Here is a 25,231-nt window from a genome sequence, read left to right as displayed (position 1 = left end):
CACAAATACCCAAGGGTGTCTTGGCGCTATGGACTTCAAACAGCAAGCTCTGCTCCTAACACTGGAAGAGCCAGGTTTTTAAATTATTTCTAAAGCCAGTCAAAGAGCTGAGTGAGTAGTATGCCCAATTCATTCAGGGGTATGCGTTTGTGGTTCAACCTTTGAGAAATCTCCTGTAGAAAGGTATGAAATTTGAATGGTTAGATGAATTTCAAGTTGCTTTTAACAAAATAAAAAATTTGGATAACTAAGGCACCTGCAATAAAATCTTTCTCACATGGACATGAAAGTATCAATCAATCAATCATAGCATTTATAAAGCGCACTACATACCCGTGAGGGTCTCAAGGTGCTAGGGAGGGGGGGACGCTGCTACTGTTCGAAGAGCCAGGTCTTGAGGAGTCTCCTGAAGGTTAGGAGGTCTTCGGTCTGCCGTAGGTGGATGGGGAGGGTGTTCCATGTATTGGCGGCGAGGTGGGAGAATTGATCTGCTGCCGGCGGTCACTCTTCGGATGGTGGCGAGGGCGCGGTCTGCGGATCGGAGTTGGCGGGTGGGGGTGTAGAGGCTGAGTCGGCTGTTGAGATACACTGGTCCGGTGTCGTGCAGTGCCTTGTGTGCGTGGGTGAGGAGCTTGAAGGTTATCCTCTTGTTGATGGGGCGCCAGTGCAGGTCTCTCAGGTGGGGTGTGATTTGGCTGCGTCGAGGGATGTCGAGGATCAGGCGTGCGGAGGCGTTCTGGATGCGTTGGAGCCGTTTCAGGAGTTTGGCCGGGGCTCCTGCATAGAGTGCGTTGCCGTAGTCCCGTCTACTGATGACGAGGGCTTGGGTGACCGTCCTTCTGGTTTCAGTGGGGATCGACTTGAAGATCCTGCAAAGCGTGCGGAGGGTGTTGAAGCAGGAGGAGGAGACGGCGTTGACCTGCTTCGTCATGGAGAGGGTGGAGTCGAGGATGACCCTTAGGTTGCGTGCGAGGTCGGTGGGTGTAGGGGGTGCTCCTAGTCCGGTCGGCCACCAGGAGTCATCCCAGGCCGAGGGGGTGGGTCTGAGGATGATTACTACAGATGCAAGCTCTTGTGGACTTGGTGCAGTCCTCAGCCAAATTATGAATGGAAATGAACAAACTATAGGGTTTGTATGTAGGATGCTGAGTGTAAGCACAGCACACTAGAACGAGAGGCTTGTCCTGTTCATGGGCTGTTGAGAAATTTAAAATGTACATCTGGGGAACAAGGTTTGATTTGTACACATACATAAACCTTTGACTTAAATGTTGGGAAGCAGCTGCTCAAATAAGTCCTCATCTAGATTAATAAAACTGTTTTCTAGGTTCCTAGATTACAATCCTGTATGCCTGTCAAAGGTAAACACAGTGAATATCAATTTGAAGATGAAAATGAGTGTGTTATTATGGCCATCTATTCTGCTCTTAACTTTAACATCTGAAAGAGACATCTAGCTGCAAATTCCTTATCTTAGAATCCACCCCAGGTGCCAGACTGGATCCATAAATGTTCTCGCCAGTACCCCCGCTTGTTGGTAGAGGGCGTAGAGTGACTCTGCAGCGACATTGTCTCTGGAATGTAACATCAACGGAGTCCATATAAGCCCCCCAATGCGCTGATGTCAGAACCTTCTTTTCCACTTTAACACACATAAACACACTGCAGTTCCTCCAACCGTGTTCGGCCTGCTTGATGTTTTTTCCTCAGTAAAGTAGTGTGCTTTTCTTGCTCTTCTTCATGTTCTCGGGGTTCAAGCCTTGTGTGTCCTGGGGACGACAAATGTCCTCCATGGATCCTCAGTCGGTTTGCATGTGGTGTCTGGGTGAGAACCACAACTCCGATGAGTGCTACTCTTGTCAGCAGCTCCAACACAGGGAACACAGCATGAAGCTCCTGGCGGCATGGATGTCATAGTATTTGATGTCTTCTCATTGTCCTCGGTCCCCTTAGTGTTCTCGAGACTGACCATGTGTCCGTTCTAGGCGCCGTTCCCAAGTGCGTCATGCACCTTTGACATGCGGAGTTAAGTCTCGGTACCGGCGGTCGAAGTTGTGGCGCCTCTCGCTTTGCCCTGGGACCAGGGTGTCTTTGACCCAGATGAGACAATATTATCAATCTCTTCTTGCTTTTTTTGGGTCGTCACCTCCCTCTGGAGTGCCCTTGAGCCCCAAGGAAGTGCATGAGGTTGTGTCTGTGACTCCGCAGGTGGGTTCTCCCTCAGCTTCAGGTCGGCCTCTTGAGTCTGACACCTCAGCGGCGCCGGTGCACAGCCCTCCGTGGCTCCCACCTTTGGCCCATCGACGTTCCTTCCGATTTCGAGGCATCGCCTTCTCGGCGTCGACCAGCTTCAGTCGCGGTGTTGGATGAGCCAAGAGGAGCCAACAGTCCTGGACTTTTCCCTCTGATTTTTTCTTATGAGGACCAAGGCTGTGGAAGTACTACAGACCATGTTGTGTGTCCCCCTACAATTCCGGACACAGAACCACCCCCTATACCATTTAGCTGGTTACTTGACTTGGGTGACGCCAGTGGCTTAGAATCTTTGCGAGCCTACTGTCTCCTCTTGGTTTGGCTACGGATGCAAGTTTCATGCTGGTGGACATGCTCAATCGAGTTTAGGTTGCCCTGGATTTGCACCTTTCTTCGGTGGAATTGTTAAGTGACCCTTTAATTGCTGTTCTACTCCCTGCCCAGTCTAACGTTGGGCCTGTACTTCCTTATAGTGATTAACTTTTTGACATCCTGTTGGGTGCTTGGACTAAACCTAAAACAGGGCTATATGGGTATCTCTGTATTTCTCACAGGCATCACCCAGCCCTGGAGAATCCCTCCTGTCTACTTAGACATCCCTCTATTTTAAAGCTTTGTGGTTTAGGCTGCTTTAGCCACGCAAAATATTGATATTCTTCCCTCTGTCCCTTCAGAAAGAGAGGCCAGGAAATTTGATGCTTATGGTAGGCGTATTATCTTTCCTTTTACTGCTTCTCTGCGCTCTCTGAACACTTCTTTTGTGCTCGCCCGCATCTCAAATGCCTTGTGAGACTCTGTGAAGTGCCTCTTGCCCTCCCTTCTGGAGGAAGCCCGTAATGCTCTTGTTTCCCCTTGTGCAAGATGGGCAGCAAGCTGCCACACATAGATTCCGTTGTAGTATGGATCCTACATATTCTGTTGATCAGGATATGGCCTCTTCCATTGCTCTACGTCGGTGCATGGTTGCGCACTTTCAGGTTTTCGGAGGCTGTGCAAACTGCTTTGATTGACAGGCCCTTTGATGGCACCTCCTTTTTGGTGCACACCCAGACATGGCTTTATTCCAGGTCAGGGATAGTCATAGTAGTATGGAATTTTAACTTTGTTGTACTAAGGTCATCAGGGACAGTTGTTTCACCTTGTTTTGACTATTTTCCGCCTTCTTAGGACTGAGTTCCAGGGATACATCCGTTGTGGTGTTCCTGCTTTCTATAGGTACTTTGTGGTTAATTTTTGCTGTCAGTGACAGGGTTTGTTTCCAGCTATCTGGAACTTATCTTACTTTGCGGTCCCCTGGGAGTTTGTTCCTTGGGTCTTTTACTGCTTGAATCTTCCGACCCGAGTGCTTACTCTGTGGCAGGTATTCTGTCTATGTTGTGCAGTTACACTATAGCCTTGTTCCCCATTTTCGGGGACCTTATAGTGTGTGCCTTGGAGGCATTTTTATGAGCTAATTATGCAGTTAGTACCCCTTATAAGGACTTCCTCTTCTTCGTTTCTCTGCCCTTATGTCCATATGGGTTATGCTGGTACCACAGGCTGACAACCGCTTTGGCCTGCTTTGCTTTCATTTCCATCTTTACCCTTTTTGGTGTGGCTCTTCTCTTTGCTTTGTTTTACTCTCTGGAACACATGGATTTCTCATGTTGTGTTCCTATTGGTTACTTATTTGCCATCGCCCTTGTGGGGTAGCTGTTGTAGCTGCATTTCTTTTCAGACCTCTTCACCTGACATTCTGGTCCCCTTGATTGTTTGGATTCTTGCAGGGTATCCTTATTTCACAAGAGATTGGGTTTCCCTTTCTTTCCTGTATCTGTCCTCCCTCCACTTCCTCCTTTGTGGGTTTTTTTTTTCAATTGGAGAGGTTATATCTCCCGCCCCCTCTTCTTTGTGGGGTATTTGATTGCTTTTTCTTAGGACATGTCTTATATTTTCTCGTGTTTCCATGAACCATTGGTCAGGTTTCTTACCTGTTTCTCCTGCTTCCGTAAGTTGGACAATTGGTGATGGTCCTAATCAACTACCTGCTACCCTTCGTTTCCGTCCGCTCTTTATTTCACCCTGGCGTTCTTCTTCTTCTCCACTTTCTTCTTCTCTTTCATAGTGGACTTTCCACATGCTGTTTATTCTTTGCTTCTCCTGCTACCGCCTGCTGGCATCCTACCTCAGTCCATGGTGTTGGATCTTGGGCAGTTGCCCTTGATTTCCTGTAGTGGGCAATGCCTTCCGCTTTCTAATTCCACAAGGCATTGTGTTGTGGTTTCCCAGCTTGTCTTTCTGACTCCACCTCAGTTCCTATTGTAACCTCTTCTTTACGATGGTAGGGTGTATTCTCTCTGTCCTGCTTTGGTTACCCCTTTTTCTTGAAGTGTTCCTCAATCCTCCAGTTCTCGTCCTCCAGCTCATTGGCAGAGGACGTGGGTTTCATTTGGAGGTGTGGATATACTTTTGCTGTACCATGTATGGCTTATGTGTCTACAGGACTTTCTACGTTTTTTATATGCCTATTGATCCTTGTATACATTTATATTTCGATGTCTCGGCATGTCTATGCCTATCTCTTGAATAGATCTCTTTTAAATATCTTTTACTTCAGGTATCTATATGTGTGATTGCACATATGGTTGTCTGGCCTTGTATGCGGTGTACATCGCTGTGTGACATACACCTTCTTGTTCTCCTGGTTTAACCTTCTTGGTTGCCCTTCCTTCTCTTCCATGAGCATATCGATTACATTATTTCAAAGTATGCATTTTTCACGTTCTTGTTTTTCTAGTGATACTCTTCAGCATTCATTGTCCTCTCTTTTCTTTTCTCCATCACCTTTGCTTGAAGATACCCTTTTTTTTAATCTGCCTCTCAGTCTAGTTTCCTTGACGATCGGTGGGCGTAAGTGTTCGCTGCAGCTGTGCTCACTGTGTATGTTCCTTCTATTGTTTTTGAACCTAGACTCTAAGAACTATTGTCCTTGGTCCCTTTTTAAACCGTGATCGTAGGTTGCATCCATTTTTGGAGCTGCTTTCTTTGCTGGTTCTATACCGTGTTTCTCACGGTCTTGTTACTTCTACTCCCTACGGGCTTACCATAGACCTTCTTTGAGATCAGTTCTTCAGTGAACAGCTTGTTTCACCTATCATTGTTCAGCTGTTCTGGTCCCTTATATCTTTTGGACCGCCTTCTCCTCTTTGGGTATCTGTGGTGAGGTTGGTTCTCAGCTCCTCCTCCAGGACTGGTATTGTTTGGGTATCTGATTCTAAGATAGGGAATCTGCGGCTAGATGTCTCTATCATATCGACAAGTTACTAACCTTCGGTAATGCCTTATCTGGTAGAGAAAGGATCTAGCCGCAGATTCCTTATCGACCCACCAGTCCTCCCCGCTCTGCAAACTATGAGCCCTGTGGTCTCCTAGATCTCCTCTTTGCAATCTATTGTGGTTCTTTCTATCTGTAAGGCATTAATGGAGGTAAGTAACTTATCCTTCATGGAAAAAGAATGGATTGAGAATTATAAACTTGGTGGCATGGTACATAAATTTAAGGAGTACATTGTTAAAGGTTGGCCGCATGATAGGGTATCATGAGCTAAATAGAGAACTTTTTCTCAGGTCGCTCCTGAACTCCAGTGACATTCTTCTTAGGCAAGACGTATTTGTACAACCTATTAGTCCGCTATATAGGATTGTATTTCCTGCACACAAAGGAAACCATTATCCTGCCATAATGTGGCTTAGTAGAATGAAAGAGTTGGGCTTTCTGATAAACACTAGATTTGCGAAAGATGTGTAAGTGTGTGATTGCCAAACAGAATGCTTACAAAAATATTTTGATCGCACCAGGAATGTCAAAGTAGTGGACATAAAACCTGGTGATTGGGTGCTTATTAAAAACTACTAAGGTTGTAAAAGGCAAATCTATCTTTTCTAAGCCAATCAGAGTGTTGAATGGTTCTAAAACTGCTGTTCCTTTGGTGAATATGTGATAGTGGAATAAGGGCTTAGTGATGGAACACTACCCCTCGAATCCATGAGTAGGATTGTCATCACAGAGAAAGAGAAAGGTGTTCGTGCCATTCACAACTTACACTTCCTCGCTATGTGCAGTGCTCCTCTCCTCACATTCATTGTTCGGTGTAGGATCATGTGCAAGCTGAGTTGGGCAACAGACTCATCAGACAGGGTGCTGGCACAACTTGAGTTCACCACAGACGTTAATTCTTCCTTATATACATGATACATAGAGTTAGGCTAAAGCAGCATCCCTGTTTACCACCTTGCTTTTGTTTAAATCTGTCTGACATGGGGATGTTTATTTGCATGCTGCTTTTTAGCACATTGCTTCATTGACATCTTATACCTTCCATTCTAAACTATGTTTGAGGAATTATAGGAGCAGCTGTGTTTGAAATTACTTTTTAAAATCTGCAAATCATGCAAATATTTTCATTTTTATACCCTGTGGATGTACCTGTTTATTATGGTGTTTAATATGTACATGTGTCTAGTCAGTTGCTATATAGAATCTCTGTATGTTTGGTCTATGTCTTTATTCTTCATTTTAGGATGGTAGTGAACCATGTTTCTAGGTTGCTGTTTTTGCTAGCACCTCTTTAGTTATTAGGGTCCAGGTAATCCACAGTGATAAATTACTGTGTCCTCCCCTTTATGAATTGCCTTGAGCATGTCACATTGAAGAATTGGATCACTGCTAATTGTAGTCTGGGTGCTGTGTTTGCATATTCAATTAATTATTTTACTTGGTGAAGGTGCTTGTGGTGCTCTGCTAATGTCATTGGGATGTCCAGTAGTTTTCAAAATCTTCAATAGTGCTTTCTTTGTGTACTCTATTGATTATGTTCATCTTCTTTGGTGTGAGTTCTTCTATGTTTTAAGAGGTTTGTGAAGCATGTTCCACATATTTTTTGGTCTTACTGTTAGAAATTGGGTTAATCATTGAGAGGGGCGATATCGTACTCAAGCAGTAACCACAATCCCTGTCAGGCTGAAGTGACAAGCAAACCCCAAAGTAACCTGTGCTCGACTCTCTGGTAGCTTGGCACAGAGCAGTTGTGCTTAGCTTAGAGGCAATGTTTAAAGTATTTATACAGCACTTCAAGCAATAATAAAGTAAAAACACAACACAATTAAAATCCCACTCCAATGAAAAAAAATAGAGACCGATTTAATAAAATAAATGATAATCAGGTGATAAAAATCCAACCAATAAAACCAAATATATGCAAGTTTAGACTTTAGTGAAACTAATGATAAAAAAGCACACACCACCAAGTGTGGTTATCTGGTTGTGCCGGACTGGGGCAAAGTCACTAGTTCAGGCCGACCAGGATGGAGAACAGGCCGGCTACAGCGGCCCACTTAGGCCCGCTGAACACAGAACTTTAATCCTGGTTGTGAAGAGATGCAGAGCCCCGCCTTGAGGATGCATCACGCAGCAGATGCGAGTCCTGGGCGATGAGTTGCGTTGCGCAGCGCGGTTCTAGGGAGCTGCATTAGGCTAGGCTATGTCCTGGTGTGGAGATGCATCATGCAGTGGTGGTTCCAATGAGATGCATTTGGCAAGGCAATATCCTTGTGCGGAGATGTCTCGCGCAGCAGCGATTCAGATGGACTGGGATAGGCGATTCGAAGTCCTCATGTCAGGGAAGTCCTCGCAGCAGAGGCGATGCATCGTTTCTGCCAGAGATGCGGTGTGCTGCAGAGGAGATGCGTCGGTGCTTCTAAATCCACAAATGGGCTGGCAGAGCACCATGGGCATCCGCAGAAATATTTCCAGGGGGGGGGGCAAATGTTTAACTTCATCACCATCCTCCGACATGATTGAGCACAAGTATTAAATACATTTTTAAAAAATCTAATAAGACAAAGAGCTTAAATAAACAAAGAAACCCATTGGGGGAATAGAAAAATCTTGTGAGGCGCCACAGCAGACAACCTGGCAACTACAATGAAACAGAGGGAAAAACTAAAAATGGCCGGAAAAAACTAAAAGATTCTTAATCAGGTTGATGTGGTTCTAGAGAGATCCACATCAGCAAACCTTTCAATGATGGTAAAGTGGGCGATTGTGTCAAATTCAAGAGCTAATAGGATCAGCCTCGCTAAGCCACATTGTCTCAAACAATATTAATGAAGCACCTCATTAAGTACCAAAGCCATGACTGATTCCGTCCATCTACTTGGACAGAAACTCACAGAGGCGCGTACACAGCATTGAATTCTTCAAGATGGTCGGGAAGTTGTTCAGACATTATTTGCTTTGCCTTTTTTTCCAAAGTGGGTAACAGCACCATGAGATCAGAGTTATAAACATTTGGAACATCCAAACCATCTTTTGAAGGCAGAGGGTTAACAACACTGGTTTTCCAAACTTTGGGGACAAGTCCAGCTGTGAACAATGCATTGATAGTATTGGCAATTTCCTAGACGCTGGTAGTAGATGTTCCTTGTAATATTCTCACACAGCACAATTCATTGGGAAAGCCAGGTTTCAACATGGACAGAAGAATGCCTATCTCCTCTTTAGAGTCAGTGGAAAAGCAAGAGAGGGAAATCTCAGTGCAGAAGTAAAGGTCAGGTGCAGGAAAACTGAAACAAGGAAAGCAGGGGACTGATAAATGGGTAGGTTTGAGGTGTACTCTGCAAGTCATTGAACATGGAAGTGGCAGGGCTACATGTCCTCCAATGCACACCTCTTTACAACAGAGGCAGAGACCAAAAGGCAAACAATAAGGATGGACAGAATGGAGTTCATGGGTTTGGTGAGATGGAGTTGTGAGAGACTTGAGAGTTACATTCAGCTAGGAGTAGGGGGGCAAGAAAATGGAGGACGAGCTTAGCCCTATTTTACGTTATTCAGGGGCCTTGCCCATTCTAGGGAAGAAATCGTGTTTTGAGGTCACTTAATAACAAGCATTGGCATAGCCAACAGGTCTCGCTTTTTGAACCTTATAAGTATTTAGTTATGCAGCACAATATCCTTGGTGCAACAACCGCAACTGTTGCATGGCTAAACACTTATAAGGTCCCAAAGGCAAAACCTATTGGCTATGCCAATGCTTGTTGTTCTTGGAAGTAGACAGCTTGTCATACCCACATGATCGACCAGTCCACACAGTCAGGGGTATGGTTCGGAATGCGATTTTGGTGCACGGGATGAAAGTTCCCTATTATGGGCGCCTCCTGAGAGATATACAGGCTTGAGATTGGTTGGTAGCTCTTCCTTGACTGCACCTTTCTGTAATGGATATTCTAGAGACTTACTTTAACTGGGTCTACAGGGTTTCCAGAGGGGACACTTTTGCACAACATACAGCAGTTTGTAACATCTTGCACTAGGTATTTAGACACAGAAGTCATATGCTCTCCTATTCAAAATGTTTATATACCCAGATCAATTGAGTGGCCTGTATGTCATTTGAAAGGAACCTGTTCACTGCCATGAAATGTATCTGAGGGGACCTGGGAAATTGATGGAGGGCAATTAAAAGTAACTTTCCACCCATAAGTTGCGATAGTCTGGGAGGCTTCATTCCTTCTTCATGGGTCTTCATGGGTCACCATGGCCTGTTAGTCTGAAGGACTCTTCTATGTATCGCTGTGTCACTGCGTACCCTTGTGGCCTCCGTATTCACCAGCCTGCTGCTATGGATCACTACTGGCTTCCCCCTGGTAGACAAGGTTGAGGTTAATTGGTGGCTTCCATCCTTTACTCATTTCATTCTGCAGTGGGGAAGTTGTCAGAGCCTGCTTCCCTTGCCAAAATGTTTTGTTATATTACATTATGTTATTAAAACCTTTATAGATCACACTATTATCTGGAGGTCTGCTGGCAGTAATGGGACCCTTGTGTTACGAAGTTATCAGATAAGTTATCCAAAGATTTGACCGAAAAGCAGAGTTAAAACGCGTCTTAAGAGCAAGTGTGAAAGAATAGATGTGAGATGAAGAGGGAGACCTTGTAGAAACCTCAGAACCAAGGTCGAAGAATGGAATTAATTTATACATGGGCTAGACCTTGCTTCATTTGAGCCAGTGGGTGAGGGGGTGCGCACTGGCACTCATTTTTGGGGACCAGTACTTATATTTCTTTGTCAGACTTTTATCCAAAGCAAGAGAGTGGAAAACACACAAGGAGCAAAGGAGGAAGAAAAAGGCCGGAAAAAGTGACGAAGGTTCAAAGCAAGAACATGCAAGAGTGAGAGAACGGGACAGGAGGTTGTGGAACAAGGAAACAGGTGGCGGAATCAAGACTATGCAGCCATGGCTTTCAGCGTGCTGACATACAGCAGCTCCTTCTGAGCAAAACTGAGAGCCCCGGGGCTTCTACTTACAAATTAAGCACCGGTCCTAGAGGAGTGTAGGTTCTTACATATTGAGAAACAAACGTGGGAACCGTCAGTGGTGCTGGAACTGTGGATGCAGGAATTGATGAACCAATCCCATAAAACTTGAAAGGTTTTAGTAGGAAAATTAACAATAGAACCCCTTCATATGTTTATCGTTTGTCAACATTTAGTATATTTTCCGACACAGACTGTTAAATATCAGGCAACCGTTTCTGGCAAACTGCTGTAATTATTTTAACAAGATGACCTCTGTTTTAGTTTCCTTTCTATGACTGCGAAGTGAGGGAATGTTCTAATTTGAACCGAATCTCCCCGCGTAGAGGTGTATGAAAGGGGAACATTATATCCAGTTCAGAGATTAAGTTGTAAAAAAAGAAAAAAAGTCCCCGTCCCCAAACGTTTGATAGTGGCCAGTCGGCCACTACCACCACTTGCATGGGCTGTTGGTTCATAAGCACCTTCAGATTTTGTAACTGTAGCTCTACTTTGGTTGTGGCTGACGATCATGGTGTTGTTTCTCTCTTCAAATATTTAATGTTGTCAATCATAGGAGTTAATCTGTTTTCTGAGTCGGAAGGGAACACCTAGATTTATTTCTTTTTGCCTGCTCCCCACAGCAGCAAAAATGGTTACATTCTGTGTCTGTGAGCTTCGAACACAACCAAAAAATTAAATCGGTAATCGTCCATTGTGTGGCCAGAGACGTGCCATCAGGCTTTGGTGTGTGTGAATGATGCCTTTAGAATTGCCATGACCTGTGGCGTAAGGACCGGTAATGACCAGGTCCGTCCAACGTTGTCTGGCACATTCATGTACCATAAGTATTGCTGCTCCTAGGGAAAATCAGACACAGGCCCTGCTGCACTGAACGAAGAAATCCAAGTAAAATCTCTCCTCTGTTAAAATAACATAATGAGGCCCTTGAGAGGTTAAGAAACTAATTCACATCTTTCACTTTTGGGTAAGGGGGCCCAACCCGGGCAGGGTTCCAGAATCCACCCGCAGACGACAAAAGATGCTAGAGTAAACAAAACAGAATTGTAAAAAAATAAATAATAATAACCACCTCTCTCTCTCCGTTTTCTGCTCTTCTCCCTTTCCCTTCTTTGGAAGTGAGCAGAGCCCATTGTTATGTGAGGTTGTGAGCCTTGCAGGATGCTCTGTGTTTCATTCATGCAGGGGCAGGGCTCACTTCACACCTCACACCAGTTCAAGTGTCTGCCTAACGCTGTTATCATGCAGATGCAGCGATTAAGCTAAGAGAAAGAGATGCAGGGAAAGCTAATCACGGCCACAAACCCTGCCCTGCCCAGTCTGCAGCACCTCAAAGGGATGCGGTGTCATGTTGCCGTTTCGGCCCAGGAGAGGGCCCCCCCTCACCCCCCAACCAGCCTTGTGTCTTTCACAGTTACCAAATCGGCGAACCCAAAGGGAGGGGGTTGCCCACCTGTAACTTGTACACCATTTCAAAAGCATGATGGACTCGTGGGGGGGCCCATCATAGTTACAGCCGCGAGGCCCAGCTGCCCACACTGCCCATGTCCAGCGCCGGCCATGACTGGGCCCGCACCGGCGATCCAGGGGGGGGCAAGCACCCCCCCCCTTGCCCTCCCCTGCGGACGCCCATGCAGAGCACCTTAAGGCCCACATCCAAGGGGCAGAGTCCGGTTGCTGAATTCAAGGTTGTTGGAAGCCTGTTCTGTCCCTGAGGTTTCTGGTCAGGAAGCTAGCCCTTATAGTCACTATGGGGTCCTGAGTATAGAGATGTAGGTCCAGCCCTTCTCACCTAGGCAATAGTGTAGCAGGACAGCAGTGCTTGTGAGCAGCAGCCCAGCAGAAGAGCAGTCCTTTCAGCAGGACAACAATCCTTCTTTCTTCCTGGCAAAGTCCACAGGTCCAGAAGTGTATTGAAGAGTTGGATCTAAGGGTCCAATATTTATACCTGGTGCCCACTTTGAAGTAGAGTAAGCTATTAGAGGTTTCCACCCCCTGAGGTGTCAAGCATACCTTTCCTCCCTGTCCTGGCCCCAGCTTTTCCGGGGCCACAATTGTCTAGGGACAAACCCTTTGTGGAAGTGCTCAGGCAGAGCCTTTGGGATGTGCAAGCGTAGTAGGTCACAGCTCCTCCCCCTTGTTAACTTAGAGTTGCCGATCCTGCCACAACCATCTTCCACTGCCTGGGAGCAATACACAAAAAGCAAATGCCAGCTACACCTAGTCATGTGACCCAGGATCAGACTGCAGGTACCAGATGGCTAGGAAAAAGAAAAATTCTATTTTTCTACAAGTGCCATTTTCAGAAAAGTTCTTAAAAATCCTACTAAGACATCTCTTAAAAACAATTTTTTTAGACACCAAACTCGACCTGCATCTGCTCCCAATTGGAAGTTATTATTAAACGTAATAAGGTAACCCCATTGTTATCCTATGGAAGCGGCAGGCTTTGCAGTAGGGAGTGTGAGTTTTTCACTACCAGGACATGTAAAACTTACATATCCTTCTTTCTAAAAGCACTGCACCTGACCCTCTGCGCTTTTCACAGCCTACCCTAGGGGTAGCATACTTGTAATAAAAAGGAAGGTTCAGGCCTGGCAAAAGGTTTATTTTGCCAAGTTAAAATGACAGTTTAAAAAATGCACACACAGTCTGAAAAGGCACGCCTCAGACATGTTTAAAGGGCTACTTAATGGGTGGCACAATGAGTGTGAGCCGATACCACATTTAAAAGAAAGAGCAGAAGCTCTCTAACCCTGGTTAGTAGTGGTAAAGTGCACGGAGTCCTAAAAGCCAACAAAAACAGGTTCAGAATAAAGCAGGGTGAATGCAAAACTTTTGGGGATGGCCCTGCAGAAAGGGCCAAGTCCAACACCTACCAGACAACTGTCTGTAGGTGAAAGCCTCTTGCAGACCATACCACATCTGTCTGTAGGTGATAACCTCTTGTGGGCCGGACACTTACAGTGAGCTCAGATCCTGCCCCTTGCTTACCGTTGGTTAGCTCTATTGTCACTCTTATGTGCTTGTTTCTTAATGCCTTGCCTTCCTTGTCTTCTGTCTGTTACTGACCTGGAACATGGCCTTTTTACCTTCTTCCACTGCTCGCATTTAGAGAACTACTTTCGCCTTTTTAATTAATCATTCCAAGAGAGTACATGTATTTTCTTGTTCTCTCTTTTGAGTGCTGCTCAACCACCCAGTTGCATCCCCATCTCCCACCCTCCTCCTGGTCTCCAACCCCTTGTGGTCATTAGAATTTTTTAAATTTAAATTAATTCCCAAAAAATGTAATTTACCAGTCTAACATGGGCATCTGCCACTTTAGATTGAGAAATTAAAAATAGCCGCCTGCATCACAACTCATGAACAACACACAATACATGTGCCACAAATTGCACATGTTGTGATGATTGTAGTCAACTTGGAATGGGTTTTTGGTTAGAATATCCTCTTCAAAATTGCCATTAATGCTTGTACATGCAAATGAAAAAAAGTATTGACAAAGCCAATAACTCGGCATACGAGAGCTGAGACCTATTGGCTTTGTAAATGCTATTAATGTCATTGTCAATGTTGTGAATTTTGGACAACAATATATATTTTTAACTCTGCTCTGTTCTGTTGCAGTTCACATACTGTCAACCTTTCAAGAACTTAAAGTGCTGAATCTTTATAGCCTACGATTTACTGACAAGGAAACTTCAGAGATGTTTGGTAGGTTTTTTTCCTTTTATTTTGTCAAACGTACATCATACCAAATGTTCATGATTTGCCTTATTAACAGAAGGCCAGTGGAGGAAATATGTTATGGGTAAATCAAGACCATGCGGCAAATAGGTGTTTGCGCCCGAATGCGGATAGCAAAATGTGAATTTCTATTGCATCCCCTAAATTTACTTTGTTCAGGTTTCACCAGATGATTCCCAGTAAAACCTTTACTAGAAAAACATGTCAGAAAAAAAAAACCATTCAGAATTCTGGTACAATATTTCTGCTGTTATTACTCATTCTCACATGTAAAACTGGAAGTGGTGTGGTAATTTTGATCCCATGAAAATTTGCAAGGTAAAGTAAATTTTCATGGTTAGAATTATTGCATGGTAACTTTGACCCAATTTGGAATTAGGTTCTTTGTGTTCTACTGGTAATGGTGGGAAAACTCCTCCATCTTCCACCAAGGTCTAGATTTAAAAGGCTAAACATGTTTGCAGAATAGCTGCTTATCAGAAGTGATTAGTCCTCCATGAGGTCTGGCAGAGCTAACTCTGCGAAAGACAGTCATGGTAATTGTTGTGGACGTTCGTTGAAAGGTATGTTTCTCCCCAATGTTGCAGCTTACATGGCGAATACAGCCTCTGCCACCTTGACAAAACTCTCTAAATATGATGAATTTTCTATTACTTTGGTGGGCTGAAATTCCCCCAACTGAACTTCACCAGCCAACTAGCCATCTAGCCCAATAGTACCAATGCACCAAGCAATCATTTTCAAAAGCACTTTCCTACACCACCCTGCACTTACTCCTAACAATCAGCACCACCCATAAACTACTGTCCACCTGCTCATGGCACCACTAAGTAGTTTTATTGTGATTTTATTGAAAAGAGCATTACACTAACATATATAAATAACAGTAACATATTATTTTCTGATTTGAATTGCATGCAGGAGTGTTTGATACTGGCAGTTTCAGTTACAACAGGTCAAAGAGAATACAAACCATCTCCAAATAGTGTGTTGCTGAAAAATAATGGTTAGGTGTGCACATTCAAGCCCAGTACTGAACACAAAGTAAATGCCTGATAAATGCAGTGGTTGTTGCTCCCCCCAGATGATATGTGTCCAGAGGGTCTCTCACTCAGTCACAGAGGGTACATCTCACCTGCCACAGTACCAGTCCTTCATCCTGTGTTGGAGAATTTAGCAAATAGGAATGCAGTAGGATCCAAAAAGCCTTTGGTCTGCTAGTTTTGAGGATCATGCAATAGTAGAGCTCTAATTGTGCATTGCAATAAATCACGTCATCAAGCCATTTCCTGGCAGTAGGGGCCCTATCCATGCGACTTAGGTCTCTGGTATCTGTCACTTTGCCAGGAGCACAGCAATTGGTACAAATCTTTGCACATCACTTTGTTCATTGGTTGTGCCGCCTAACAGAGTTATTTTGGGAGTCTATAATAACTGTAAACCAATCATGTCTGAGATGTGACCAAAGAACTCACCCCAGAACGTATTAATCTGTGGGAAAATCTGTGCGGGAGCCTTACATTTAAGGCAACTTGCGTCAAATACAGACTCGCTCCTGGTAATATATATCACACAAAAAGGAGGTAGGAATGTGTTTTTTTGGTAGTGGCACGTGCTCTGTGAGTAAAAACAGCCCTCACTCACAAAATTGTGACATGCTTCATCATCGGGCTTGCTAACTAACACCCCTGCGCAGACCAATGCCTGGGCTGGAGCAAAGGTGAGGGGAAGACAATACAAACATAAAGTAGTGGGATCACCAAAGAAAAGTGCAGTGTGTGGAAATTAAAACTAGCTCGGATGTGTCCCTGATACTATTTTTATTCCTGAGCCACTCTGCCAGGGTTAAAAACGTGAAGGATGGTGGTGAAAGGCGAAAGTTAGGATCACTTCACACCTCCTTACTGCAAAGCTGTTGACATGTTTCTGCCATTTCGACTGCGCCCACAGTGTTGGGTCACTCCGCCATTCATCAGGACCTTCTTGATCTCAAATGCAACACCCTCCTCTGATCCTAATGTTGGATTCACTGGGTTATTCCCTCCAAGATAGGGTTTCAGTAACTCACACTCTCAAGAACCGAGTTTCGTCAATTGGTTGGCTTGAACAGGCGAGGGAGTAGGAGCAGCTCCCTGTAGTCACACATTCGTCAAGGTGAGGCTGCTGCTTGTCGACTGCCCTCCTCTCACCACTCCTGGTAATGCCAAGTGTGGTTTGTTACAGCTGATGTAAGAATTTTAAGTGAATGAGGCATAACCTGCTGTTCGGGGACAACCTCCCAGTTTGCTTGCAACAGTATGCCTATTCTTTATCTGAGAGCACTACACCTGTATCTGCTTCCCATTTTAGCCTAGTGGGAGTATATCTTGAGCCAGTTTAACATCATACACCTTCAACAGCTTGGGGGTTAGTAGCTGAGAATATTCCTTGTAATACTCTGTAGGAAACCAGTCATTCCTGAGGGAATTACATGTGCGTAGATCTGAAATCCCTGCAGTGATGTCCTCCATGGTGGTGGGTGCATCAAGAAATTGCCGACAGGGACCCTTTAGAATGTCCCTTGGTAGTATATTCACACCCATGACACGAAGATAAGGGTTTGCATCGTAAGAGTATGCTAGATTGGTATAATACTTTATAGGTCTTCATATTTAAACGGTCTCAGCAAGATGGTGGAACTATTCGTTTTATTGACTGTTTTCACACTCCTTATAATTTTTGTCTGCTTCTGTCTATTAATCATTGCTGCACATATTTTCTGTACAAGAATCACTGTGGTTCAATATATATTGAAAAACGTCCCTTTGTGTATTCTTTGTATATTTCTTTGAGTAAAAGAGAGCACAAGTGAATGAGCGAAAAGTTCAAGGTCTGTCACCACGGTTCCGGAGGAGACAGAGTGGTCATGTTCAGTAGTTGCCAGAACTGTTGACTCCTTGTCTCAGTTTAGGGGGCTAACGGTGCCTGTGAGCTAGCTGGTTGAAGTGACAACATAGCCTGCAAGGGTGCATGGAATCAGTCTGGCACCATCCCAAGTTTATGTCGTCCGCATTTCGCAGTTCCTACTGATTTGTGGAAACTACATGACATAGCGCCGTCAATGTTGGTTGGTTTCTTATTTTGTATAAATCAACTAGTAGTTCATTAGTGCTTCCTCAGAGTTCCCTACACACATTTTAAACCAGAGATGTCCATGGTGGTAGGAAATATCCTCCTCAGCTGAGTAGGTATACCCTATATATTGGCTGTGGTTAAATTCAAGTTTAAAAGGATATTATTCCCACTGTGTTAGCAGAACTCTGTTATCCATTTTCTTACACAACATAGCACAAAATAGTTCCGCAGAGTGCAGACATGCAGTCACTCAAAAACTACTTCAACATGGCCTCTCACTAGAAGGTGGAGCTGTTACCTTCATGGTAGAGGCACACGAGGCATTTAGAACTGAGGTGTTTTACTCCTGGGTTAAATTCCCTGCTGCAGATGATGGAATTCACGAATTCAAAGTAGGTGAAATACCAGAGGAATACACTCCTTATGAGGAGATAGATATCCCTCTAACCTATCAAGAACATGCTAATTGTTTAAAGGTGCCCTCCCCCATAGTATACAAGGCGTGAGACTGGGCCCACTCAGCAATGTGGGGACAACATGACCAGTCCTAGCTGGTTACACACTGCATCCCGGTGTTGATCGTTTGACCGCAGGCCAGCTGCAGGGATTATATAATAATCTAGTAACAATATACAGTAGTCTTACACAATTCGTGATGCAAACATTAAAACTCGCTCCTACATGGACTGTTTAAGTGGTAGCACCACAATTAGCTACACTAGGCATAAGCCCACAACATTGAATGCAGTAATGGGAATAGTTCCCACAAAAAGGGAAGAAATTCAGTTTTGGATTCCACAAAAAACAAACCAGCTTGAGGCAGTGTTTTCCCATATTGGCCCATAGGTAAAACACAGGATACTAACTATTTGCTTGCAAATGGGGATGCCTCCCCTCCCCCCACCCCCAGTAGAGGATTGTGCTCCTTGGGGTACTGTCTTTGCTGCAATATATACCAGAACACGTGGTTACCCCTTTGTTGGCCGTTCTACCTGCGGTATTAAAACAGTTACAGAATGAGCATGAGGCAGCACCTGCCCTGGACTTAGAGATGAAACTGATAGCCGCAGTATCTGCCATAATGTTGAGTAACATCAAAGGATAAGTAGCAGCATTAGCTATGCACCAATATCTAAGGTATTTGACTCCTGCTGCGCAGGAGCAGGAATTACCTAAAATTATCGAAGAAACCTATGCTACGCTGGGTAGAGAGAATTTGGGAGCCAGACCAGGAAAACCATAATTGAAAAAAAGTTATTCTGAAAAGGATAACTCTAAGCAGCACCCAACTCGTCAACAAAGAAGAATTGGAACAGTAAGAAAACCAAGGAAAAAACGAAATCACGATGTGGGTCTCCTACACAGGAATCTACTGAAAAACATTACAATTTATGTAACTGTGATAATGTTAAACCACCTGATAGGTATCAGGATACTGATACCCAATGCTCTTGTTCCTTTCAGTATTCATTCAGTAAACGTTCAGAGAAAGGAGGTCAATCAGAGCGCAGATCAGAAGAGCACGTGAAATCAAGAAAGGACTCACAACGCTCATCTGAATACATAATAAAACAGGATGACAAGCCTAAAATATCAAAACCTCAATTTAAAAATAAGAAGGTAGCCAGACTGAAGGTCAAGCATGCCATGGATTTTGGGGACTCTGATTCTAAATGGGGAATGGGCATTGATGATGCTGGACTGCGCTGCAGAAGTCACAATAGTTTGCCGAAACCTTGTGAATTGTCTGGTTAGAGTAGCGCTGAGTGAGTGTATCATGGTGGAAACACTGGATACCAGGGTAAGCATTCCACATCGTTTATACGAAGTCAAACTACAGTTGGAAGGGGACGTGCCTAGATTTATAAATGTCCTCTTTTGGGAGTAACTCACTTAAGGTTATGACATTTTACTGGCCAAAGATATTGGCCATTTGACTTCGTAATGGATTGCCCAAAGGGAAAAACGGTGATATTACCAGTCTTCTCCGACATCGTTCTAATACGTCAGGGGGGGAGCTTTAGTACTGGCTCCAGAGTTATACAGCAACCATGTGGGGTGAGCTGATGGTTTACCTTATCATGATATACCTTTGAGGACAACCTCACAACTTCAAAGACAATACTGAATAAAAAATGAAGCAAAACAAGTTAGGTAAATCCTAAAACAACTTGAATATCAAGGTGTGATTGGCAGTTGCAGTTGTAATGAATAATCCTCTGTTTCCATTAATGAAACCAGATCAATCATATCGTCTAGTATTCGATTACAGACATTTGAACGCGGCTACTCTCACATTTGCAGTACAAAATGTACACAGTGCCTCACTAATGAATAACATCTTGCAGAAAAAACACAAAACAACGCTAGACATCTCGATTGGATTTTTCTGACAAATATAGCACCTGGAAGAAGATATTTTACCATTCTACGACTTTATTTGCCCAAACTTTTCAAGCACACATTGGACGCAGGAACACACTTAAATTTTACGTTCTGTTCAAGCTGGCATGATTGCTTCCAAACACTTACAAATATGTGTGAACACTATGAACCTGGCGATCCGCGTAATCACGGGTACATCAGGGTACACATATGTCACCTTCAATGAAGGTGACACAGTACCAACTGTATATAAATTGCATCTCTATATCAATACGTAAATGTGTTTTTCACCTACTGTTAAAATACTGACAGCTATAGTGAAAGAGCGTGCCCTGGATCAAGGGAAACACATTATTGTTGTGACCCCGGTACCAACCTCAGAGGCGGTTACCAGAGCAAGTGTTTTGAATGCTAAAGCTCTACATCTAAGATGGATACAATGGGCAAACTCTCTCACTACAGCAGATGTAGACTACAGATATGACGCTACATTGCAAACATAAGCATTTCTTGAGTAAGAGCAAGAATATCCTCTGCCTAATGAAATTATGTCTCTAGAATGCTATGACTGTATTATTTAGACTAATGGTTATGCTCAGCCTGCTTTAGGGACCGAACACCAATATTCAGCCGCATGCACAGTCGTAAAACGCCATATGCATAGAACCTTCCATCATGAAAAACACCTAAACTCACTCACTAGGTGATTGCATGGCACAGCTGGCAGAACTTAAGGTTCTAGTACTGGTACTACAGAATACGGATGCTGGATTCCCCACACTTAGAGTGTGTGATTTGTGTTATTGTGTGCAGTCATATAATGAATAGCTTCATTATTGGAGCCAGAATGGATTCAGGGACTTAAAAGGCTGCACAGTGTAGCAGAAGTTGCTTTGAGAACAGGTGGCAAAGCTGAAAGAATGCTTGCCATGGCTCATGTCATTTATACACTGAGTCATTCATGTGTTGCAGGGAATTCACTGCCTCGGTTGCTGCAATATCTCATTTAAGTACCAGAATAGACAGAGACATCATGGTGGCCTTCAATGCTGTGGGCAATGAGACACACCTGCCAAAGGGCTTTCCACTTAAGTACTCCTACAAGCAAGAGCACAAAATACACCATATGCTCAGAATCCTGGAGTGGGGGACAGAGTAATGCCAAACAGTGATCACAGACTGGGATTAATTCCGGCTGCCCATTAGGGTCTGGTTTCTGCACACGCAGGAGTGGCTCCTATGATTTCTCTTTTGCAGCAACGCTGTTGGTGGCCATGTAGTTACAAACAGATTTTGTCTGAATCCTGAGAATAACAAGGTCTATGTCAATGTACCACAGATCGAGTCTACATCTAAGTCGACCCACCCTGCTGAGATGCCCAAGATAGACCGGACAGCATCTGTATACTTCATCAATTTTCATGACTTCTCCGATGCATCAGAGCTTCCACCACCTTTCGAACTAAAGATGCATGTCTTCTATCTTTGGTTGAAAAGAACATACTTTGTTTCTTCATGGTTAAACCTTTGGATTACAATTGCATTTATTTTCCTAGCCTTTTGGATTGGTTTTGTGACTGTGTTTTTCCTTCTCCTAAATGGACATTTTGTCCCAGAACGCTCTGCAGTACACACTGTAAATTTGGTTCTAAAACCACACACTTTACACCATGAGCAAAGAGACTTGCCCCTGGTGAACATTTCAGCTGTTTCAATTCCGGATGGGATTGTATGGGACATGGTATCGCTTCATGTGTATGGTCACACAGAACTCTTTTGTTTGAAATTTCTTTGAATGACATTATCACCCTCAGTGCTATTTCTGATGATTGGGCTATTGATACAGTATATGAAATGTTAGACGATCTAGAATATTCCACTGTGTTTTCTTCCGATGAGCTTTATGATGGTACAGCTAATTTTGATGAGATGTTCTGTTTTTAACATGAGGGTCATCATTTTCTACACAAGGCTAGTACACCTCATGAAGTATTTAACCACACATAATGGAAACATTGTGCGACACCACCAAGGGGCAGTTCAAAAGCATTTGGACAGAAGTTGAACTGTTTTTCTGGTTATGACACATATGACCCAGCCTCATTTTCTTATAGGCTTGCACCGTCACCTGCAAAGAAAACTATGTTAACTGTCACTAAGCTGATTTATTCTGCTTCTTTCCTTTTCCACCTCTCTGTACAAGATTTCGACTTTTGGTGGCATACAGTAGATGTGAAAATCTATCAGGGGGCTAAAGATTGACAGGTTCATGGAACTGCGCTATATTTAGGGCATGCATAATATCACAACAGGAGGTTCACTGCTGGTAATTTTGCATGGGGGTGGCCACTAAGGCAATCTTGTCTGATATGCTCACCACTACAACAGTAGTGAACAGTAACTCGGGATGATATTCATTAAATATAAGTAGCTCTTATTACAGAAAAGGTTGGAGACCCCTGGTCTAGCCACTCAACACTGACAAATGCCAGGATAGATTCCTAGTTAACAGCAAGGGATTTACAGCCAATAGGCCTGACATGCAATATGTGCAGAGTGAACATTTGGGGTGGTAACAACTAACAGTGTTGGGAAGTTGTGCTTGATTGGCAAAAAATCTCAACACTGTCTCAGGTACAACAGCACTTGTCCCTTTTATCTGATGACCTGGACTTGCAAGACTTTTTAATGGGTCCTCGGAAACCATTGCAAAGCACTTCCTTTATGCTGTCTTTAATGAGATATGGAAAATATCTCAAAAAGAACCTGCTGCAAGGAAACACTGATTGAGGTTGACAGGGCCACCTTAGAACAAGCTCTTGCATTAGTGGACAATGGTATGTTTATCTTATCATCTAGACTTTATTCTTTGAGTAACATTGTCTCATCTACAATAGATGTGCTTTAGCAAGTCTTGTCTCTTCAAAAAAAGGGGGGGAACCCAAGTTGATAACCCTCCGGCATCTGGGTATATAAACACTAATAAATGGAAATAATGCCTCAGGACAAATAATATAACATATACTTTGGTGAAAAGATAGATAAGTTATCTCTTCCACTGAGTTGTATTCTTTTCTCAAAAAACTTATTTTATTGTATTCCACATAGACGTCAAAGGCAGTTCCAACAAAGAAGTAATTTTACTTTTAGGTTGTGTATGTGAAAGTATATTTATTTTATACTTGACATCTTCCACACAATTATATAAAGACCATTCTTTTATATATATATACACAAACATTTACAATATTTACAATACTTACATACATAAAAGAAAAAACTGAACACATAAATTTTTTTGTTTTGCACCTTTCCAAAAAATGCCCTATTTTTCAATTAGGATGCCTATAAAATTATTTTGCTAAAGCATTCCTTTACATAGAAGATCACTCTTTAAGAGACACTTCGAGATCTATTGTTACAACCTCCACCTTATTGAAGTACTCTTTACTATTTACTACAAAACAAAACCAAAATCACACGAGTGTCTTCAAAATCGTTGTCGACGCGTTTCAGCCAAATCAATCTTAGGCCTCATCAGGACTAGGGCAGTAGAAAATATAATTTCATAAAGTTCAACCTATTTTCTGCAAATTTTTTATTCGAGATATACGGATGTTCTCTCTCTTTCTTTTCTCTATCTTAGAGCGTGATAAATGACATTATGTTATTCATCATTTTTGTACCATGGAACCTTTTTATTTTCAGCCAGATCACTTTTACTCCTTTTCTTTCAATTCTCTTTTTCCCCGCAATACAGTGCCTCGTCATATTTTTTTCGTTTTTTCAAGGGTGTACTTGGAATATCTTTAACTTCGCCTCTTAAACATCTCCGCTGGCCACGCTACTCACAATCCGTCTCTACACCGCGTACGTCAGAGACTTGTCTGCATTAAAACAAGGGCAGTCCCAACTTAGGTTCTTTTGTTAAGCTAGACACTACAGGCATTATGTTTTGGCCACGTGCCATGGCTACACATTAACATCACTAATCTGTTCTCACCATACCAGCTTTGGAACAGCAGATAGCTAAGACACGGAACGATGCGAAATACACATTGTTGCACATTGAAAGACTTAAGAAATTACCTTCTAGTGTTGCTGAGATAGTATCCTCAGATTTGATAATCCATGGGTATATTACAATGCCAATTTCGACTTTCCACATTCAGTACTGTCTACAGCACCATCAAGTGGGCAGATACGAAGTGTTAGGTGATGGGTTCGTACATGAACAATGAGAGCTTACTCTCACATTCTGGTGCCAGAATAAGGATACTGAAGTCTTTCTCAGTGGCTCAGACCATGAGAATACTTTAATCGAGTCCCTGACAGGACTTTTTGTTGCACAGGACATGTAATGTGTCTATGGCGAACCTGTCTTGCTACTTGAAAGGGTCTCCGGTGGCCATGATACGTCCGACTTAGAGATTATTCTCAAATGGGAGTTACCTGATGTTGAACAGTCAAGGTTGTTGTCGGCTGAAGCCAGGGGTAGCCTACGTTACGTGGTAACCGTATCTTCCATTGTAACATGTTTCACACAAGTCCTGTTTCCGCCTGCCCATGTATTTAGGGAGGATACTGTGTGGCTTTCAATTAACCTTACTAACATGCGCTTTGATGCCTTGAGTAAACTGAATGACTTGTTTAATTAAGTTGTAGCCTTAACTCCAACCAAGGAGACGTTTGATCTTCAGGTGGTGCGTTTCTCTTCGGATATACAGTTGATTCTCCATGACAGCTTTGCATGAGATTTTGGGGAGCTCGTCCATCATATTTTTAACATGTATAGTACGACTGGACTTGAAGGGTTTTTCAGAATCATTGGTTCTTGGTTGGTCAGCACCTTCTCTTAGCTAGTAAGAGACCAAATGAAACAAATTTGCGATGTGCCATGACCAGGTTTTCTATGTATCCTAGTAGGGTCAACATGGGAGATGGCTGGAGTTTTAGGGAGGTCATCTGCTCCAATGCCATAAGCATTTGACGCCAATAGGCTTGCACAGCATTACAGTCCCAGGCAAGGTGCAGGAAGTCCGCCGGCTCTGTCCCACACCTGTCACATTTGCCGTTGTCTCGTAGTTTATATTTGTGCATTTTGGTAGGGGTGTATTATGTGCGATGCAGAAATTTGTAGTGTGTGATGTGCAAGCGACTGCTGCATGAGACTTGTTCTGTCTGTAGACATCAATATGTCCATTGCTCATCAGTGATACCATGACCCAACTCAGTAATCCATTTCTCCCTAGAAGCACAGGAGGTCGAGGTTATGGTGGTGTAGAGACTGTGGTATAGCGTGGAGACTAAATGTGAGGCAGTGTCAGTACGCAATATTGTGTGCAATGGGATGACTTCCTGAGGTTCCAGTG

General features: G+C 43.4%; 1 protein-coding gene across 2 annotated transcripts in view; it reads left to right on the top strand.

Annotated features, from left to right (window-relative positions):
* The window catches only part of LOC146865550 (baculoviral IAP repeat-containing protein 1-like), a 649,379-nt gene that overhangs the window by 371,583 nt on the left and 252,565 nt on the right, over window positions 1–25,231 (top strand). For both annotated transcript variants that reach the window (XM_085632368.1, XM_085632367.1), the window contains one exon: window positions 14,241–14,327. In XM_085632368.1, the coding sequence (XP_085488494.1) occupies window positions 14,241–14,327 (87 nt within the window). The remainder of the gene's footprint in view (window positions 1–14,240; window positions 14,328–25,231) is intronic.

Source organism: Triturus cristatus, chromosome 2_1 (genome assembly GCF_964204655.1).
Source record: "Triturus cristatus chromosome 2_1, aTriCri1.1, whole genome shotgun sequence".
Taxonomy (NCBI): Eukaryota; Metazoa; Chordata; class Amphibia; order Caudata; family Salamandridae; genus Triturus; species Triturus cristatus.
The sequence above is the reverse complement of the archived record's forward strand: the minus strand, read 5'-3'. Positions and strand labels throughout refer to the sequence as shown.